Source organism: Taudactylus pleione, unplaced genomic scaffold (genome assembly GCF_031769625.1).
Source record: "Taudactylus pleione unplaced genomic scaffold, aTauple2 ptg000520l, whole genome shotgun sequence".
Classification (NCBI taxonomy): domain Eukaryota; kingdom Metazoa; phylum Chordata; class Amphibia; order Anura; family Myobatrachidae; genus Taudactylus; species Taudactylus pleione.
Window position 1 is genome coordinate 10645215 of NW_028284922.1, and position 22801 is coordinate 10668015.

A 22801-nucleotide genomic window follows, 5' to 3' on the forward strand; every position below is an offset into this window, starting at 1 on the left:
AAACGAGCTAATTTGAGTGACAGGATGAGGCGTTTGTGGGTGGTAACAGGGGAAGGTGCTTGAAAATGGGGAGTGGTGATCCGAACGCAGGCGTGCCAAATGGTCAAAACGGGCGTTTTAAGGGTGTGCATAATTAAAAAAGCAGCGTCATCGACCACGTCACTTGGTTGTTTCTAAGCCTGAACTGTTCGCATGATTGCGGTAGGAAAATCCTACCACAACTGAACTGCGAGCAGTTCAGATGCCTTTCAATGTACTCGATTAATCAAATAAATAGCGGAGATGACGTAGGATAGCGAGTGCATGTTTCGTTCGCTTGCTCAGACATAGAGGTGTCAACAGACCGCAAAGAGCGAGCGCTCAATTTAAATAGCCGGCCCCTTTTTCTGAACGAGCGAGCGCAAATAGCGTCCGGCTCTGAATCAGGCCCTTAGCTTCTTGCAGGTAAGGAATGAAGCTTTTGTAGTTTGTGTCTATGGGGTCTATTCATGAAGAACATAAAGTGGGCACTGAAAAATATTGCTATATATCGCATCACATCGATGCGGTATATAGGGCTCTATTTACTACAATCCACATTTTGAATGCAGATTGTAGTGTGATATTACCGACTGAATTCGCATTGCGAATTCAGGCAAGATCACAGGGATTTACTAAAAATCCATTGCAGGGACAGAGCTTGCAATAAAGCTCTGTCCTTGCGAATCCCCTCCGCACACTTATCACGGCATTTACCCAAAAAATACTGTGACAAGTGCCCGAGAATGCACCGACCGCCTGCTGCTAAGCCCCGCCCCCCACCGCTAAGCCACAGCCCCGCGAAAAATCTTGATCGTCCCTAGGTAAGTATTTACTAACCTAACCTCCCCCCCCTAACCCTAGCCCTCCTTAGGGATGCCTAACCCTAAGTCCCCCCCAGGAGCCCTAAACCTAACCCCCCCCCATCCGCGGCTGTCCGCAGCGGCGCCTGGCATCACTTCGATAGGGATGCTAGGCGCTGGTCTCCAGGCGTCGGTAAAATGACAGGCGTCTAGATTTAGACGCCTGTCATTTAACCCTCGCTGGGATAAAGCAGTCTGGAAGCATCTGTCGGGATTACGTCCGTCAGCTTCCCACCTGCATACCCCGCGATTGCGACCCTCCCAGCTACCCCTTTCTTAATTACACTTACGTCTGGTGATCGGGGCTCCGGTGATGTCCTCCGTGGCTCCAGTCAGCTGACATCCCATCCTGCACTGGGACCCGGTCAGGTGACGACCAGGCCCCAGTGCAGGATGGGAGACCAGCTGACCGGAGCCACGGAGGACATCACCGGAGCCCCGATCACTGGCCCTAGACTCAGGTAAGTTTTTTTTTTTACTATTTTTTTTTTCTTTTTATACAGTGTATCAGCGTGTGGTCTGTTTAGACCACACAGCTGATCACTGGGGCCGGCTCCATGCTCTGCTCTGCCTGTTAGAGTGGAGCAGGAGTCCGGTAACCGGGGGAGACCCTGGATAACACCAGGTGGCGCTAATATCACAGGGCTTCCCCCAATATTTTTTCACAATTTATTTTTAGTAACTTTGGCCAGATCACATTTCCCATTACAATTATGGGAAATGTGATCTGCTTACTAAAAATAAGTGATAATTAGGGCTTGGAGTAGAATTTTACTAATTCTACTCCAATTGCCCTTTAGTAACTTTAGGTGATACTAAAATAATGTGAAAAGAGTGTGAAAACACCCTTTTTCACTGTATTTTAGTAAAAATAATGTTAATAAATAGAGCCCTAAGTGATGTTTAGTAGCCATTCATGTAGACTTACCTTTCCGACATCTTCATGCGCTATCTGGCCCCTCCGCGATGTCTGGAAGCTCTGAGAAGACAGACATATTGGGAGCCCAATATGCATGCTTCTTACTGCTCATGCATCGGCGTCTGATAGCAACAGGTCAGGTCAGACCTGCTGCAATAGATGCTGGGTAACAGGGGGCGGAGCCAGTGCCGGTGCCGGGCAGACAGCAGGGAAGTATGCAGCTTGTGGTACAGATTACGCCATCCCGAGATGGCAAATCTGTACGCAGCAAAGTAACGGAAAGCTGAGCTTTCTGTTCCTTTATGACTTGCACTCACCATACAAAAGTAAAGTGATGCGATTCATACACGAAGCGAGGGTGCCGCTGGAGAAGGAATAACATTCTCCACGGTAACCCTCTCTATGAACTGCAGAAAGCAGTGAAAAGCCCTGTTTTCAGCTAAACAGGACTTTTCACTGTTCTATGAATAGACCCCTATATTAGTAATTATGCAAGCCACATAAGAACACTTTTTTATTATAATACCGGTAAAAAGACATGACAGTACATAGTATAACAATAGAATGAATTGGTGCATCATAAAACAAAGTTGGTCAATCTGTGGACCTCCAGAAGCTATAAAACTACAAGTTTCAGCATACTCTGCCATGAAATGCTGGGGTATAGTTTGAATGTGATGCAAGCAATGTGGTATACTTCTGCATATGTAAATTACACACACTCCTTGGGGTATATTTACTAAAGGTTGATTTTGATCGATTTAAAATTGATGAAAATCGATCAACATCAATGTTGTGTTTCTGAGGCTAAATCACACATTTACTAAATCAAATCAAGGTTGTTACTGTTATGTTATAGTTATTCAGATTTTTCTCTTTACTGTATATAATATGGTAAGGCATTGTTCTATTTATTTTTTTTCTGTTTCATTTCTAATATTCTGACATTCTGATTATATATATATATATATATATATATATATATACTGTATATTTTCACTTTTTTGGTTATGTACTTTGTGAGGCGCTGCGGAACACTTGTGGCGCCATAGAAATAAAAACGATGATGATAATAATAATCATAATAATATTTATATACAGGTGAATGCCTGATGCTGAATATTTCCTTTTTCTGTTTAGATCTAAAGATCACTATGTTATTGCATCACCTGATAGTTACATAACATTGTTCACGCTTTTATTTGTGTCATTAATAAAATTAAAAATGTTTTGTTACCTTTTCACGCAGTGTTAATGACCTCCCTATGTTGTACAGTTTACCTTTCGTGTGATCTAAAGATCTTCTTTTATGAGGTTGTACTATTTTTTTTTCTCTTTCTGTATCAGTATTGTGAAAGGCTTCAATAAAATATATATTGGGGAGAAAAAAAATTGTCTGTTAATAAATGTGGGATTTAGCACCAGAAAAACACCATCGATAGTGCTTAATTTTAATAGATTTTAAATAGATTAAAATCGACCTTTAGTAAATATACCCCCTTGTCTTGGAAGTTAAATTACCTTTTTATTATCATACTAAAAATAGTTTACAACTTGGCAAAGTTCGTTTTTTCTTCCTTTCAAAATGTATAAAGAATAATAACTATCACTTTAGCTTTAGATGGTTGAGGTACATGGTAATATTTACATTTTGGTTCCCCAGGTTCTGGATGCCCCTTATCTACTGAATTCACAATGGAAAAGTTATCTGTCCGGTATCCTGTATCATAATCCTAATGTCAATCTCACATTTGAAAAAGTTTACAGGTAAAAAAAAGAATCTCATCTATTTTTTGGGGAGACCCAGGTGAATGGACAGAGGGTTAATTGACATAATGGGAGGGAGATGGTCTGTGGAGATTAGGGCAGGCTATATAAGTGTTTTAAAAAGAAAGTGGGAGGAAATGAGAAAGATGAGGAGAGTTGATAGAGGTTCCATAAAATAAATAGCTAGTTTAGGATAACATCAGTAACCATTATAAATGTATCATATCTCATATTGAGTACACTAATCATTTGTATTTGTTTGTGGAATAATTGATTTAAGTATTTATATTTTTTTTGTAGTGATTGCAAGGAAAACAAGGGGATATTCACAGCACTCCAGTTTGATAATCTTTTTAATCTAAATGAATTCCTAAACATCAGCATGGTAAGAATTAATGTATGGCATGGGATTCACAAGGCCTGCAATTACTGGGATTCACAACACAATTACTGGGACTCTCAGGGCATGCAAAGACTTGGATTTATAGTGTATGCATTGGATATTACAAGCAGTGACTGGTATTCACAGGACACAAAATTACTGAGATTTATAAGGGAAGCAATGTCTGGCATTCATAGATCATGCAGTGAATAGGATTCCTAGGGCATGCAGTGGCTGGGATTCCTAGTGCAATCAGTGGCTGGGATTCCTAGAGCATGCAGTGGCTGGGATTCCTAGAGCATGCAGTGGCTGGGATTCCTAGAGCATGCAGTGGGTGGGATTCATAGAGTATGCAGTGGGTGGGATTCATAGAGTATGCAGTGGGTGGGATTCATAGAGCATGCAGTGGGTGGGATTCATAGAGTATGCAGTGGGTGGGATTCATAGAGTATGCAGTGGGTGGGATTCATAGGGCATGCAGTGACTGGGATTCATAGGGCATGCAGTGACTGGGATTCCTAGGGCATGCAGTGACTGAGATTCCTAGGGCATGCAGTGACTGAGATTCCTAGGGCATGCAGTGACTGAGATTCCTAGGGCATGCAGTGACTGGGATTCCTAGGACATGCAGTGACTGAGATTCCTAGGGCATGCAGTGACTGGGATTCACAAAGAATAAGTTGTCATGAATTCATTAGTTACAAAATGATGAGTTAACAGGTGTCAGAATATAGAGACATCTAAGGCTACTCAACAACAACCACCAATCAAGATACAGATATGTTCTCATACGTCGCACCTCCATATGCCATGCAATGCGACTTGCCTGTAGTGAGTGAGCACTACTCTTCTAGCATTGGGCGAAACTGGAAGGTGGCCCGGGGGTGCACTGGACCACCCATTAGCCCAGTTCCGCCATATTTATTGAAGGCAGCAGTGTGGTGTGTGTTTGGCCGATCCACCTGCTGCAGCCGGGCATGATGGATGAAACAGCCGCTCCTGATTGGCTGCTGTTTTGCGAGCTGTGATTGGCTCGCTGCTGGCACAATGTTTAATATGCAGGCAGCGCTTCACGGTTGAGTAGTGTGTATATATAGTTCCCCTTCAGTGGAGTACTAGTGCACTGCCGTTTGTGCCAGTGCACCATACAGGTAGATATATCATTACCCTTCCTCCTGTACACCCCCCTGTGCAGCCAGCCTGCCCTGTAGCCCTGGACAAGGTGCAGACTTCTCTGCCTTGTGTTCCCCCAGCCCTTCCTTCCTGTGCTCCCCAAGCCCTGTGCCTTCCCAGGTCCAGCATTCCCTGCCTTGTGCCACTCCTCCACCTTGTCTATCCATCCCTTTTTTATGGTATGTGATTCACACATATGATAAAATGAGAACTACTAATATATATCACATATAGTGGAGACCCATTAATACTAGGTGTGTTGACCAACTATATACTAACATAATATACCTGCTGTGTGGGATTAAACCTTATAGCTAAGAGACTCAGAACTACAACATATATTTGTATATACTGTATAGCTAAGAAATATTTACATTAAGCATTGCATGGCAATACACATGGATAAGACATCTAAAAATAGGAAGAGAAGACACTGTACCAGTTTGGAATATTGACTATACAAATTATCAGTCACTGTATTGTTTGACACAATTTGTTACTTCCTTTTAAGGAGCTGATGAAGGCATTTAGCCTCAGGAAATAATTGCAACATAAATAACAGAATAAACTATAATGAGTAATGAACCACTGTTTTACTAAACACTGATCGTATTGAAAGAATGACAAACTGACAATGGTTTAGTTTTGCATATTATTTTATTATACACGTTAATTTTCATCTCTTTTGCACAATTATATCTTTTTCTTTCACCATCTTAACAAATTTAATACAGTGAGATATTTTAAAAATATTACATTTTAAATTACCAATGTGGGTCCCAATGCACCCGTTAAAACTACTTACTTTTCCTTTTTGTAAATGTGAAGGCTTCACAAGTGCTATGGTGGATCTGGCTTTTTCAATGTTTTTTTTTTATATGGATCTGGCTATTTCAATGTATTTTGTGAGTTTCCAGCTTTTTCAATGCATTTTATGTGGATTATTGTTATTTTGTTTAAATTGGGCAGCACATACTGCCTCACAACAATGAATATTCTCCCTGTGTTTGCATGGATTTCCTCCAGGTGCTCTGGTTTCCTCCCACACTCCAAAAATATACTGATAGGTTAATTGGCTCCAAACAATAATGAACCCTAGTGTGTATGTGTGTTCGTGTACATGTGATAGGGAATATAGACTGTAAGCTCCACTGGGGCAGAGACTGATGTGATTGGCCAAATATTCTCTGTAAAACTCTACAGAATTTGAAAAGGGTGTGTGTCTCAAAATCACGCCCCTTGTTTGAGTGAACATGCCCCTTTCTTGGAGCACGCCCGCTAACAGACACCCAGTCCCCTGAACTCTAGAATATATATATATATATAATATATATATTGTGACGAGAATCACATAGTCTGGGTAAAATCCAACAGATGTTTATTTTCTCACCACAGGCAGGAATACAGGACAGTGCAGTGTTCACAGGCAAGATGTTACAGACTGGTACAGATAATCTTCTAAACAGCAACACAGTTCTTTAGTGGACTTGCAGGTCCAGGATCCCTAACACTAGTCACCCCCGGCCTATAACCTGGGCAACTACTTCACCATCAGGATAATCATCCCTGTGCACAAACAACATTTTTAAAGCTAGCTAACAGGTGCTACTAATCAGCCTAGCTGCAGTTCATCTCTGACCTTAAAGAAAACCTGGACTGGATCGATGTTAAACTTCTGTTCCACATTTAAACCAGTGAAGTCCTGCTGTCCCTGACACAAAATATATATAAGCTGGGACCACTCATTACCAGATCTCTAGTTTTGCCTATGTACAGATTCAAAGACTCCGTCGCACTCAGATACACAAGTGTCTGCTGGTGCGACTTGGATGCATTTTCGGCAAAAAAAGATGCCCAGTGCTAGTAGAGTCTCACAAGACCTGGCGTGCCGAGAGGGGCTTTTTAGCGCGACTGCAGCAAAGATGTGTAAGGACACATCTGTAGTATGCAAAGTGAACTGACAATTTCCACACTAAGTTAGTGCTTATTGAGAAACCTCAAAAAAAAAAAATGGCAGCTGCTCAATCAATCTGGTAGTACTTTTTTCAGGTGCATGAAAGGGAGGGGTCATACCAAGTAGAAAAGAGAGGGGGGTTTAACCCCCTATTGTTCCTCAGCACACTGAATTATACTAGCAACAATATATGAACATTATATGGTAATAGAATTTCAGAGATATTAGTTGCATGCATTTGCAAATACATGGGATGCTGCTAGGCCTAAACGCTCACCCCGAAATGTAATGTATGCCAATTAAAGCCTCATAATAAAGGCACATATATATTTTTGGCAAATGTAAGGCCTCATGATAAAGGCACATACATAAATGCATCCGAATTGAGAGCCAGCTTACCTGGGAGTCACCCCTGGGAACTCCAACTAACACTACTAGAACCAGCATGCCCTGCTAATGCTGGCTCATTCATGCATCTCATAACCACAAACAAAAAAATGGCAGCTGCTCAATCAATCTGGTAGTACTTTTTTCAGGTGCATGAAAGGGAGGGGTCATACCAAGTAGAAAAGAGAGGGGGGTTTAACCCCCTATTGTTCCTCAGCACACTGAATTATACTAGCAACAATATATGAACACTATATGGTAATAGAATTTCAGAGATATTAGTTGCATGCATTTGCAAATACAGGGGATGCTGCTAGGCCTCGTCAAGGCTTCTCTGTCACTAGCAGTCCTTACACTAAACTGTTCACGTCCGGGGCACAGAGCACCCCAAAATAACGTCCAGCCCAGGACCCCCCCAGGGCATCACATGAAAAATGGAAAAAGAGTGACAGTGCAGTGTAAAGTATAGAAGTGTGCAAGTAATTACTAAGTGATAAGGGGTTAAAATATATGTGAAAAATTACATGAATAATAAACAAACATAAAAAGGTGATGTGAAAAGTAACTATGTGTATTAAGTGGTGATGCATCCGAATTGAGAGCCAGCTTACCTGGGAGTCACCCCTGGGAACTCCAGCTAGCACTATTAGAACCAGCATGCCCTGCTAATGCTGGCTCATTCATGCATCTCATAACCACAAACAAAAAAATGGCAGCTGCTCAATCAATCTGGTAGTAATTCAGTGTGCTGAGGAACAATAGGGGGGATAAACCCCCCTCTCTTTCTTATTGAGAAACCTGTCAGCCCATTATTAGCCCCAATACTTTTGACGTGGGATTTATTTCCACATGCAGGCAAGAATCAGTGGATACATTATATACTTTATTTAATGAACACATTTTTTACCACCAGAGCTCTAGCTCTTTTTATGAACTTATTTCAATTACATTGCACAGTGACATAAACTTATAGCAGTACATGAATGCACATAGTGTACTAGCAAACCAATCCCTGGGGGAAGCACTACCTCTGCCCCAGGGCACATGCATTTGGCTTGCAGGGTGCCTGGAACAGCCTGTACTGTAGCTCTGCTGGAAAGCTGCTCAGAGCATCTTCTGGACATTTTGTGGACCCATCCTGCAGCTTGTACAGCCTCCTGGAGCATCCTAAGGACTCTCAGGGTAGTGCTGTACTTCCCTGTACCGGCAACCTTGCCCCCTCGGCGGGATATCGTGACATCACTGTATGTGGAGAACTCCGGTATCGGGATGACCCCTCTTTGCAACCTCTATTCCTCTATAGTCCACTGGGAATAGAGCCATTAGCCAGTCTTGTCACAGGTTTATCATCGGGCAACTTTTTTTTTTATGGACATTTTGTTCCTACGATGCTGCTGTTGGGTATCTGGGTAAAATTAGTTCCAGGGATTGGTGGCCCTTATCTCTAGGGGGGTGGCTAAGGGCCACTGCTTTCCCTCACCTCTTCATGGACTCCCTGCTGAACACAGCACCTTCCATTCAAAGGTGCTTAAACCTGGCTAATAAACCACTGATTTTGGCGGCTGTCAATCTTTTGGTGTGGGGTTTAAAGCGTTGTTGTTGTTTAATACAATACACAACATTTATTGCCTTTACAAAAATGACACTTGAAATCCTTGACAATTTACCATGACAGAGCCACAAAACCGCAGAAAATCTCTGATTTGTAAAAGAGCCCTTTAGTACATTTTTAATGACCCTTGGGATCATTTTTAAACTAGGAGTGGCTGGCACTACCGGTAGCTGACTGCCAACGCATAAAGTACTGTTACTTAAACGGTGTAGTTAGCAGGTGTCCCTGCAATAAGAGCGTATCAAACCGTCCCATGGTGGTGGCAGTGGTAAAAGTCTTAAATAGACTACACATATACAACATGGCAAGATATAAGCCTCAGAAATGGAAGTGCCTCAGATGGGCTTAATGCTTATAAAATGTGACCGTTACCACGCTTCCATCACAACAGGGCACCTAATCAGTGGGATTCACAATGCGCGCAGTGGAGTTTTTAGGGCTGAGACTTTGGACCCGATTCAGAGGTGCATGCAAATCCAGGCGTGACTGCGATTCTGTATGCAGTGTTTCTGTGAATATATGCAAGTGTCACAGCCTCTGGGATTTGTACAGAGACGCCCATTGGCTTCATCTCTGATCTGCCTCTTGTGTACAAAGACGCATCCTCAGTCACACCATCACTCCTCTGATCAACCCTATGGTTGCTGAGAAAGTCAGCGTCGGAGCCATTGCAACTGTGTACTCAGATGTAGTCACTGGCCAAGATGCATCCCGAAATGGTCCCGACACGCCTGCATTTGATTCGCCATCCCCCTGTTACCGCCCACAAATGCTCATTGATTGTCAATCACTCTGCATCCAAATTCTCACCATCAGTAATCAAACTTGCGCAGTACACATCGCTCAAATCCTCAAACCTGGGCATGGCACCCACCACTGAATCAGGCCCTTTAGATCTTTACAGATCTCTGGTGACTTTTATCATTACTGCAGGATGCCTAAACCTACGTATTACCTCCATTATGATGTGGTTTGTAATGCCGTCACTGTAGTAGTTTATGGGCACTTTAATCAATGTTTGTTGGTTGTATTTTTCAGTATGTTGATGAAATATCTGACCGGATTGAAATGATCAATATAAACCTGAATAATATTGTTTTGCTGGATGAAAAAGGAAAGCGGAATTTAGAAGATTTTAGTTCCATGGGAATTGATGCCATAGACTTTGATGCATTTTTAGCAGAGGTATTTGCTATCACTCTCCTTACCATAATAGATTTTGTATGTGTGCATTAAGGGCCTGATTCATCATGTACGCAGATCGGCCAATGGTGCGCACTGCGCATGCTCCACAGTGTGCGTGAGTTGGCATTGCGATCGCACTGCAATCACCTACTCAGATATAAAGCCTTCGCAGATCAAGGGACGGGACGTCAGCATATGGGGGTGGTGACGGGAGAGTGGTAGGAGAAACGCAGGGGGGCATCTCTATGCTGGCTGTGCGACGGCTTTGCGATTGCATTCAGTAGCATATTTTCGGTGCAGACCTGCATGCGTAATCGCAGCCGCGATCGCAATAGCGATTCGTAGTGATTCAGGCCCTAAGATCATACACTAGCTTTGCAGCACTTTATAAATGTTAGATCCTTTTATTATCTCTGCTGTTGGAAACACCTCCCAAACCAATGCCAGGACATTTAGACCTTAGATGACATTAAAAATAAATATAATTATAATGAATTTTAAATCAATTATAAAGAGTGATTTGCAGTATTCTAAACAGTCTTTTTACATTGTAAACACATACATTGGAAGATAGGAGCTTTATTCTTCTCATCTCTAATTTAGGTGGGCAAGAGCAGTACAAGTGTGGATCTCTTGGCCTTTGCCAATGAATTGGAAGGAAATGCCGACATGTTGGTAAGTCTGTTTTTGCATTGTTTTTGGCACATTATTTGATTGTAATATAATATTTGAATCTCGGGTGTAACCATTGTAACAGTTATCATTTTCATGTGAAGGTACCAATATGTGCAGCACTTTTTATTAGATGCTTGGAATAAAGCTCCCAGCAGATATAATGGGAAAAATAGCAGTAAAGGAGTTTGATCTCTATTTGCTGCCAGTAGTCTGAGTGTTATGATCTGGGTGACAGGGATGGGTGCAGGCATGCTCAGGCTCTCTTATTGCTGAATAAAATAAATGAAATTCCATTGCTGAGAGAGAGATTGCTCAGAGTTACTTATGAAATTCCAAATTTTAAAACCGGTGAATAGTAGTGACTTATCATGCTTTGTCACCAGTCAGGTGAGAGGTTGGGGCACATATAAAATTTCCGCAAAGATTACATGAGCCAAAAGGCTGCTAGCTGCAGTTGGCTACAATTATCAGTCATTCCCTAAACCGTGGTTTATGCCCTCAGTACAGTATAGCCACAAATCTATGCCATAAAATAATCCACTCACTCCACCAGTGGAATCTGACTTAAAGTATTCCCTATATCTACCTACTCTCCCGAAAATCGTGCTGCGCTCCCGGCCACCTGGAAAAGAGGGCAAGTCTCCCAGGAGGTCGCCTTCCCCCGGACCCCCCACACCCCCACGAAGCTAAAAGGATGATAATGCGATGTGCTGAGCACTACTGCGGCTACATTGAAAAAATCCTATGGACCTTGCTAATCTTAATTCCTTGTTTTTCATTACATGTACTAACCTGTGTCCTGTATTGGCAGAAGCCTGAGCTACCAAGGCCATAGAGGCTTGGTTCAATAAATTAGCAAAGGCTATTCAATCAGGGACAGACCCTTTGGACCTCCTATCCCTGGTAGATAATCTGAAGCTACTTCAATTTATGTAAATCATGCATCCTTAGACTATTTCTTCTCTCAGGTATGTCAGCCTTATCTATCCCGGCAGACGCTTTGTTTGCATTCCTGGTAGGCAGATAAAAAGTCTAAAAAGACCTTGAATACAATTCCTTTCATAGGACATTCCTTATTTGGGCCAGAACTGGCGCATAATTATGCTGGCAACTGGCGGTAAAAGTCAGTTTCTCCCAGTCCTTCCATCTTGCCATAGAACTCCTAGGTATCAGCCTTTTCAGTTCTCTGGTAGGTTCCGACCTCCACTCACCAGAGGTGCGAAAGGACGTCACAGAGCAAGTAAGTTCAGGTCACACCGTCCAGTTTTACGTAGAGGTGGCAGGTCCTCCCAATGACTTCTGTCATGAGGATCCCAGTTCCACTTGCATAGGGGCCCAACTTCTTTTATTGTAGGAATGTCTGGCTCCGATTGAAAACCGACCTTTGGATCCAGAGGGTCCTCGTGCTCATTGTTTTTTTGTAACACCACTTCTGGATCAGCTCAGAAGGGGGCATTAATGAGGGCAATTCACACTCTTTTTTGTTTTTTTGTCAGGAGTTGTGATTCCAGTCCCAGTACACCATGAGGGTCTAGGATTTTATTAAAATATTTCCTTGTAAAGAAATCAGATGGTTCTTTTCGTCCCATCTTGAATTTAAAAAAGCTCAATCCAGTCTTTACGATCCGTAATTGTATCTATGGAAGGAGGAGAATTTCACCTGTCCCTAGACATCAAAGACACTTCTCTACATGTGCCATTTTGGGAACAAGATCACGAACTACTGCGTTTTGCAGTAGGTCCTCTTCATTTTCAATTTCAAGCTTTTCCCTTCAGGCTTTATATCGTGCAAAGGGTATTTACCAAAATCATGACACCTATGGTGGCTCTACTGCGTCGTCAGAGAATTGTCGTAATTCCCTACCTAGATGATCTACTGATCAAAGCTTCATCAGCAGATATACTCAGTGCTCACTTGCATGTGGTTACGACAACTCCGGAATTCCATGGCTGGGTCCTCAACTTGCCCAAGTCCAATTTGGTCCCAGCTCAGAGGATGGTACGGTATTTCTGGGCCTTCCATTCGACACTTTGTGTCAGCGTGTATTTCTGCCAAGGGGCAAGATCAGGAAATTGCAGTGCCTGGTACAAGTCCTTTTTAAATCTTCACACAGTGTCCATACTATGCTGCATGCAGCAACTGATAAAGATGGTAGCCGCATTCGAGGCAGTTCGTTTTGCATGCTTCCATTTCAGGCCCCTTCAGCATTTAATCCTGCAGCATTGGAGAAGGTGGGATCCCTGCCTAGATCGGCAGGTTTTTTTCCTGTCTGTACAGTCGAACAAAATCACTGGATTGGTTGCTCTGCACTCCCAACCTGTCCAGGGGTTGTCAATTTTATCCTTGCAAATGGACACTAGTCACAACAGACGCCAGTCTCCAGGGATGGGGTGCAGTGACTCTAAGGTTTGATCACTGGAGGAGAAAAAGCTCTATAAATGTGCTAGAACTACTAGCAGTTTTTCGTGTTCTGGTCCAGGCACAACATTTTCTCAGGGACAAGCCCTGATATAATCAGACAATACCACGTTAGTGGCATACATCAACAGACAAGGAGGAACCAGGAGTCCTTTGGCGATGTCAGAGACCATCCAGATTATGACATGGGCTGAAAGATTTGTACTGGCAATGTTTGGCATTTTTATCTTGCGGAGCCAACTTTCTCAGTTGACACAATATTCACCCAGGGGAATGGTACCTACATCAGATAGACACCTTGACAGCTAAGTGGTCCTTCCACTTCGGATATCTCTTTACGCCCATATCCATGCTTTCGCATGTAATCAGACTGGTCAAGCGAAAAAAGGTTCATGTCCTTCTAATATCGCCAGATTGGCCACGGAGGTCATAGAACTCAAGTCCTCTGTCTCTGGTGGTCGATCAGCTGTGCAGGCTGCCGTTGTGAGAAGATCTACTATTGCAGGGCCCGTTCTTCCATCCTAATTTGCCTCAATTGGCTTTAACATAGTGGCACTTGAGACCAGTCTCTTGAGGTCCAAGTATACAGCCGTTATCCAGTCTATGTTACAAGCACGCAAGTCATCCACTTCAATTATCTATCAGAGTGTGGAGAGCTTATATCTGTTGGTGCAAAGCTAGGAAAGTTTCAGCTTCTAGGTTCCACCTTCCACAGCTACTTTCTTTTTTACAGGACAGATTGTCCAAAGGCCTTCGCCTGTCTTGCCTAAGAGGTCAGGTTTTGGCCTTATCTATATTTTTTCAGTGGCATCTGGCATCCTTACCAGATGTTAGAACTTTCATGCAAGTGGTATTGCATGTCCAGCCACCTTATGTTCCACCTGTTTCACCATGGGACTTTAATTTAGTTTTGGCTGCTCTTCAGCGTGCTTCTTTTGAGCCATTAGAAACAGTGGAATTAAGGTGGTTGACCTGGAAGGTAGCTTTTCTTTTGGCAATATCCTCAGCTCGCAGGGTTTCTGAGTGGGCAGCGTTGACAACCAGCTCCCCCCTTTTAATTTTCCTTGTGGACAAGGCAGTTCTCCGTACTCTGCCATCTTTTATTCTTAAGGTGGTTTCACATGTCAGAGACCATCCAGATTATGACATGGGCTGAAAGATTTGTACTGGCAATGTTTGGCATTTTTATCTTGGGGAGCCAACTTTCTCAGTTGACACAATATTCACCCAGGGGAATGGTACCTACATCAGATAGACACCTTGACAGCTAAGTGGTCCTTCCATTTCGGATATCTCTTTACGCCCATATCCATGCTTTCGCATGTAATCAGACTGGTCAAGCGAAAAAAGGTTCATGTCCTTCTAATATCGCCAGATTGGCCACGGAGGTCATAGAACTCAAGTCCTCTGTCTCTGGTGGTCGATCAGCTGTGCAGGCTGCTGTTGTGAGAAGATCTACTATTGCAGGGCCCGTTCTTCCATCCTAATTTGCCTCAATTGGCTTTAACATAGTGGCACTTGAGACCAGTCTCTTGAGGTCCAAGTATACAGCCGTTATCCGGTCTATGTTACAAGCACGCAAGTCATCCACTTCAATTATCTATCAGAGTGTGGAGAGCTTATATCTGTTGGTGCAAAGCTAGGAAAGTTTCAGCTTCTAGGTTCCACCTTCCACAGCTACTTTCTTTTTTACAGGACAGATTGTCCAAAGGCCTTCGCCTGTCTTGCCTAAGAGGTCAGGTTTTGGCCTTATCTATATTTTTTCAGTGGCATCTGGCATCCTTACCAGATGTTAGAACTTTCATGCAAGTGGTATTGCATGTCCAGCCACCTTATGTTCCACCTGTTTCACCATGGGACTTTAATTTAGTTTTGGCTGCTCTTCAGCGTGCTTCTTTTGAGCCATTAGAAACAGTGGAATTAAGGTGGTTGACCTGGAAGGTAGCTTTTCTTTTGGCAATATCCTCAGCTCGCAGGGTTTCTGAGTGGGCAGCGTTGACAACCAGCTCCCCCCTTTTAATTTTCCTTGTGGACAAGGCAGTTCTCCGTACTCTGCCATCTTTTATTCTTAAGGTGGTTTCACATTTTCACCTGAATCATGTTGTTCCAGTCTTACATCCATCTTATCCAGATAGTCCTCTTTGATTTCTGGATAATGGTACAAGCACTCCATATACATGTGCACAGGGCTGCTGCTTTTCGAAAGACAGACTGTCTCTTAGTGCTTTACGATGCCCATAAAAGAGGCTGGCCAGTATTAAAGCATTCCATTGCTCATTGGTTTACTGCAACCATCAAGCAGGTTTATATAGCTGTGGGTGAGCCTTTTCCAGGATCCCATTTGAGCAGACTCGACTTGGGTCGTGAGCGCTTCTTGGGCATTTCCACAGGATGCCTCAGTTGAACAGCTATGTAAGGCAGCTACCTAGGTTATCGGTTACGCACGTTTGTGGCCAAGGATGTGAGTATTGCTTGCAAGGTTTTGTGTACAGAACTGCCTGTGCGTAATCCCCCTACCTCTTGAAGCTTGCTTTGGGAAGTCCCAGTGTCAGTGTTCCCCAGATTAGGATGAAAGAGGATAGAGGATTTTCACACTGTAAAATCCATTCCTCTAAATCCAATCTGGGGAACACTGAGTTCCCTCCCTGGTGTGTGATGTGATTTAGATGTTTTTTCTGCACAGACTGAAGGGTTAGGGTATATGAAGGGAGGTATAGGTTTAGGTACTGGGGGGGTAAGGTTGCCGGAGTTTATGTTTAGGCACTAGGGGGCGGGTTAGGGGTTATCGATACTTGGCGCCGGAACCACCGCAGATGCAGCTGGAAGTCAATGCCAGCTGAGAAACCACCAGTGTCACCTGACCCGCTTAATCAGGTAATTCGCCACTAGACCACCAGTAATATTTTGTCGAAATCTAATCATGTAGGCATTTTATAAGTGCCGACCTGGTCATTGTCGACATGCTGCATTTCGGCATTCTCATGTCGTTATTATGAATGTTGACAAAACCATACTGATATCTTTAAAAATTTTTATTAAACATGCTTTACTAACGAGGCGTTTTGTTTTATGTCCTGTGAAGTTTATATCTGCTAACTAGTGATGTAAGCCTGTAGCTGTTACAGTCCCGTAATCATAGTGATGTACAATGTTATTTATGTGTGGCATGCTTTCATTTCACTTGCTGTCAGTGTCACTTTTGAAGCTTGTTGTGTATTATTATAACATTACTGTTGCTCATCTCCCCCATGAAATCACATAACTTCATGTCTCTATTTTTAGCCAAAAGGAGCACTAGGAAATGCATTAAAAGGACACGCCAATAGTATACGGATGATACACATTCAGCAAGTGGTACCAATGGAACAGGCAATGGTAAACAATAAAAAAAAATACTGGTGTTTCGATAATGCACAAGATAGGTTCTCTGGATGTGTAGATCTATAATGTAACACTATCTTTTATATCCTTGATTTTAAGAATACAGCCACAAACACACCATGGGTTATATGTACTAAAACTTCCAAAAAGGATAAGAGAAGATGTTGGCCAATCAGATTCTAGCTATTATTTATCAAGTACAGGCTACAAAATGATCGCTATAATCTGATTGGTTGATATGACCATCAGCTTCTCCTTTTAAGAAGTTTTAGTTTGACAGACTCTTACTTATTTCCTTTCATGACATTACAGATTAGTTCTATTTAAAAGACTAGTTAAGCTAAACCATGTTAATTCATACTACCATCAGAACAAACAAAATATTGCTACTTGCTCTGCCAGTTTATAAAATGATATATCGGATAATGGTTCTCGTTCAAATTTTCATTATATTCATTACGATTATCTGAATTCAGTGCTACCGAAATATTATTTAGGTTTAAAATAATGGATTTATCCACCTAAAAACTTGACGTGATGTAATGTGTGAATGGACCAATCCTGGTCAAGAATTGCAGATGTCAAATGCTTGGTAACTACAGGGAATTTGGCATGATCTCTGTGGTGGCTGAGCAATGTGCAGTATTTCTGCTTTCAATGGTCCTTGATGCAATGCCCTTTTAAAAGGCCATATTAACGATGTATTGTACACAGATGCACAGCTGCCGGAACTGCTGTCATATTTTATTCTAGTAATTCTATAATCACACTGTAATTTCCCCTCCGGTGAGTAATTAATTCCCTAATGACTTTGATAGTCTCTTCGCCTCCCTGCTCCTGTGTCTTTTCATCGCAGAGTGTCCCTGAGAGGTTTAGGTTTTCTGGGCAGTAACACTACATGTCTGATCAAGGACGTGTACACTGCTGCAGGTAGTATATATTGCTCTCTGCATTGTTGAGTTCAGGAAATGGTTTAATGGTTGTAGTTTTAGGGCTGTAATATGATGCAGCATGCTTTAGTATGTAATGGTTTGCTCACAGATATACTATAGTCACGGCGTGGTTCGACTCTCATTTCTGATACCCATTTCTTCTTGCTTCTCTGCCTTTCAAGAAATATGTTAAAGCCAGGGTAAGCATAAGTGGCATGTTACATCTCTGCTGTGTTTGTGGTGTTAAATGTTGTTTGGTCGCTTGGTTTAAAATTTGAATAAAATATGTATTTCTAATGCTACTTTGTGGTACATATATATGAAATGAAGGCTGAATGGCCAGCATTATAATGCAGCTGTCACAGTTGGTATATCTAGAGGCCCTGGGCCCCAGTGCAGGATCTGCAGGACCAGATTAAGACATTTGGTGGCCTTAGTGCAAGTAATTTAGGTTACTCCAAACAGCATCTGCCGTTAAGGAAAACACTGCACATAGTGTGTGCAGGATATGGTTGTTGGCCATGAAGCCAGCAAACACTCCATGCACTAGCAACAAGACGAGGGCAGGGGTGCCAATTACTTTGTGTGGATGCCTGTTATGTGGAAGTACAGAGCTAGTGCCCTGGTTGACTTTCCTGTAATCAGATCTGAATTGGGTATCAGCCTGTGATATTGAAGCAACATTGCCCCAATTACACAGATGTAAGTAGGTGGTTATGTTAAGGTATGCTCTTGGGACCTAGTAAATTCTCAGATTACCTGCTTATAGCTCAGGCAGTAATTTTTTAGGTAGGTCAAATATTCATTAGACTCTGGACAATGTATTCTCTAGGAAACTGTTTCACACATACTTGCCTACTCTCCCAGAATGTCCGGGAGACTCCAAAATTTTGGGGAGTCCCCACAGACTCATGATCAGGGTTGAACTGGCTCAGAGGGGTACAGTGGAAATAGCCGGTGTGCCCCACTGCTTGAGGGCCACACCCACCCTTCTACTGTCAGGTTCCAGACCATACACTTGAATTAAAATGTATTACTCTATTAGAGAGTCAATTACCTGGTAGAGCAGGAACATGGAAGAACATGGGTGCTTGGTTTGTCCTCTGTAATGGTTCCAAGCCTCTTTGGTGGTTGGCAACACGCTCTGTGGTGGCCAGCCACACCCCTTAAGCATTGGCCTCTACAACTGCATTTCCCCAGGTGGGCCGATCATGCCCCAGTCCGACACTGTTCATGGTGGAGCATTGTGCCCACCTTCATCCCGTCCAATTCCTAATGAAATGGGCAGGACGCTGGTGTGATGATGGGATTCTCATCAAACTTCATAATCATGGCCCCACCCCTCTGTTTGATGCCGTGGTTTACGGCATTGCGCTGCAGGGCCAAAATGTTATGTCTTGTGCCACCCTCAACAATGGTCACCTGCACCCCCCCACCGGGAACTTTCCCAAGGGAGAAAAAAAAGCATAGGCAAGCATTGTTTCACATTAATAGGCCTTGTAAATTTATAGGTAACACTTTCATGAATATTGGTCTAGTTTTCAAAATGGCCACCCCCATAGACAATGGGTTAAAAAAACTAACATTTGTAGCTTGGCAACATAACATGAAACCATCTATGTCACTTTTCAGCAATAAAATATTTTATCTAAAGAGAATGTGTCACATTTTAAATATTGTTTTACATAGCGCTACTGAATAAACTAAAGTACAGTGCATCCAGAAAGTATTTACAGCGCTTCACTTTTTCCACATTTTATTCCAAAATGGAATAAATAAATTTTTGTCCTCAAAATTCTACGCACAATACCCCATAATGACAACGTGTAAAAAGTTTTTTTGCGATTTTTGCAAATTTAATAAGAAAAAAAAACCACTAAGAAATCACACGTACGTAAGTATTCACAACCTTTGCTCAATACTTTGTTGATGCACCTTTGGCAGCAATTACAGCCTCAAGTCTTTTTGAATATGATGCCACAAGCTTGGCACACCTATCTTTGGGCAGTTTCGCCCATTCCTCTTTGCAGCAACTCTCAAGCTCCATCAGGTTGGATGGGAAGCGTTGGTGCACATGCACAGCCATTTTCAGATCTCTCCAGAGATGTTCAATTGGATTCAAGTCTGGGCTCTGGCTGGGCCATTCAAGGACATTCACAGAGTTGTCCTGAAGCCACTCCTTTGATATCTTGGCTGTGCGCTTAGGGTCGTTGTCCTGCTGAAAGATGAACCGTTGCCCCAGTCTGAGGTCAAGAGCGCTCTGGAGCAGGTTTTCATCCAGGATGTCTCTGTACATTGCTGCATTCATCTTTCCCTCTATCCTGACTAGTCTCCCAGTTCCTGCCACTGAAAAACATCCCCACAGCATGCTTCACTGTAGGGATGGTATTGGCCTGGTGATGAGTGGTGCCTGGTTTGCTCCAAACAACGCTTGGCATTGATGCTGAAGAGTTCAATCTATGTCTCATCAGACCAGAGAGTCCTTCAGGTGCATTTTTGCAAACTCCAGGTGGGCTGCCATGTGCTTTTTACCAAGGAGTGGCTTCCGTTTGGCCGCTCTAATATTCAGGCCTGATTGGTGAATTGCTGCAGAGATGGTTGTCCTTCTGGAAGGTTCTCCTCTCTCCACAAAGGAATGCCGTAGCTCTGACAGAGTGACCATCGGGTTCTTGGTCACCTCCCTGACTAGGGCACCTCTCCCCTGATCGCTCAGTTTAGACGGCAGGCCAATTCTAGGAAGAGTCGTGGTGGTTCCGAACATCTTCCATTTACAGATGATGGAGGCCACTGTGCTCATTGGGACCTTCAAAGCAGCAGATATTTTTCTGTACCCTTCCTCAGATCTGTGCCTCGTGATAATCCTGTCTCGGAGGTCTACAGACAATTCCTTGGACTTCATGCTTGGTTTGTGCTCTGGCATGCACAGTCAAGTGTGGGACCTTATATAGACAGGTGTATGCCTTTCAAAATCATGTCCAATCAACTGAATTTACCACAGGTGGACTCCAATTAAGCTGTAGGAACATCTCAAGGATGATAAGTGGAAACAGGATGCACCTGAGCGCAATTTTGAGCTTCATGGCAAAGGCCATGATGTATCATGGCAGAGGCCATCATAAACATATGATTTCTTAGTGTTTTTTTTTTTGTTTATTAAATTTGCAAAAATCTCAAAAAACTTTTTACACATTGTCGTTATGGGGTATTGTGTGTAGAATTTTGAGGCCAAAAATGAATTTATTTAATTTTGGAATAAGGCTGTAACATAACAAAATTTGGAAAAAGTGAAGTGTTGTGAATACTTTCCGGATGCACTGTATATGGGTCTCATACTGACGTGGAAGCATAATGGACGTTCAAACAAGCCACCTGCAAAAATAACATATGTACACCCATAATGTATGCTGAGGCATATGCATTGCAAGATTCATACAGCTCTGCACCAGTAGCATAGACTCTGTGTTCTGATCATGAATACGTCAACTAGAAAGGAATCACATAAGACAACACAGTTGAGGTTCAACCGGATATATTAGTTGTTAATCCCCTAAATGTGCCAGCAATATATTGTAGAAAGTAATATACAGATACTGTGTGAAAGTGTGATAAAAATATTTAATGTTGAACCTACAATACAACATGAATAAAATCATCAAAGAATGATAACAGCAATATCAATCCATGTGATCTAGTAATCCGCAGCTTAACCCTCCCCCTAGTGCCTAGTCCTTACCCTAACCCTCCCCATAACCCCAGTGTTTATCTTCGGGATTCCGGCGGTCAGGATGCCGGCGACGGTATTCAGATAAGTCTCAGGATACCAGCGTCTGCATTCTGCCTGCATCCCATCTAGTGTTATTCTTCTGTAGCAATTGTGTCCATTTAATCTCGGTATATGACTGGTATATACAATTAGACCCTAAAAATAAATAATTTCCTTTAGAAGAAAATATGATTAGTATTACCTATTCCAGTAGTGGATTGCCCTGCATGGTGCAGCTAGGTGCAAGGGCTCCAGGAATGTATCCAACAGTGTAGGGTGAACTGTGGGTCGTACCTTGGCAAGTGTTCCCATGTGATGGTAACTCCATGCAGGGAACTGAGCCCGATCAGGAGCAGGCAAGGGCAGCAGAGACCAAAAGCTGTGGGTGCACAGTAAATTAGCCTATATCGCAGGACGGCAAGTCAAAGAAGGAGAGAGTCCACAATATGGCATAAGCCTTAACGCGTTTGACTGAGCCACTGATGAAGTATGGGCCGTATAAACTTACACCTATGTTTTTAACCATTTGTTTTTTTGCTTGCGAAATACACTTTCGACCTTAGGTTTAAACTAGAGAGGAGCGGTTAGATTTTGGCTCAGATCTTCCCACCAAGGACGGCAAGTCAAAAAAGGAGAGAGTCCACAATATGGCATAAGCCTTAACGCGTTTGACTGAGCCACTGATGAAGTATGGGCCGTATAAACTTACACATATGTTTTTAACCATTCGTTTTTTTTGCTTGCGAAATACACTTTCGACCTTAGGTTTAAACTAGAGAGGAGCGGTTAGGTTTTGGGTCAGATCTTCCCACAAAGTTCAGACCTTGGTGGGTAGATACAGATGACAAATGTCATCTGTATCGAGATGTCAGTGACAGATGACATTTGCCTCAATCTGGGATCCAAACTTGTTGGTAAAATCCGAGCCAAATCTCTAGTTTAAACTAAACTTAATTCCTCTCTAATACAGCAGGTACAACTCTCCATCTCGTGTAGGGGAAAAAATGCTAAAACATGCACACATAAACATAATCTATGCATAAGCACCTATCCGCTTCAGACATAAATCAGCCAAGCAGAAGTGGCTAGCTAATGCTAGCTACAAGTATCATTATTATCAGCTACGAATGTACCTGCCCTCGGCCACCCACAAATTATACAGCTATTGGCAGGAGTACTGTATGTATATGTGTCTTTGTGCTGGTCTGAATCTGTTTCTAATTATGTGAATAGAACCGTACTGTACTCACCCTACAGTAGACCGCCCCTTCCCTCCCAGGGCTGGTTTTCTTCAGGGCAAGTGAGTGTAGCAATCATATTCGCGCAAATCTACATGCACACAGATGCATGCCGCCTCTTTTCTGCCAATGA

At 42.7% G+C, this 22801-nt stretch overlaps 1 protein-coding gene across 16 annotated transcripts in view; it reads left to right on the forward strand.

Moving 5' to 3' along the window:
• PROM1 (prominin 1) overlaps positions 1-22801 on the forward strand; it is a 238200-nt gene that overhangs the window by 170680 nt on the left and 44719 nt on the right. For 15 of the 16 annotated variants that reach the window (XR_015870062.1, XM_088450647.1, XM_088450645.1 and 12 more), the window contains 6 exons: positions 3464-3567; positions 3868-3952; positions 10114-10260; positions 10864-10935; positions 16637-16729; positions 17850-17867. Coding sequence is in view for 15 of the 16 variants with exons in the window: in XM_088450647.1 (XP_088306773.1) it covers positions 3464-3567; positions 3868-3952; positions 10114-10260; positions 10864-10935; positions 16637-16729; positions 17850-17867 (519 nt within the window). In the remaining variant the exon portion in view is untranslated. The remainder of the gene's footprint in view (positions 1-3463; positions 3568-3867; positions 3953-10113; positions 10261-10863; positions 10936-16636; positions 16730-17849; positions 17868-22801) is intronic. The other variant, XM_088450653.1, reaches the window with a different exon arrangement.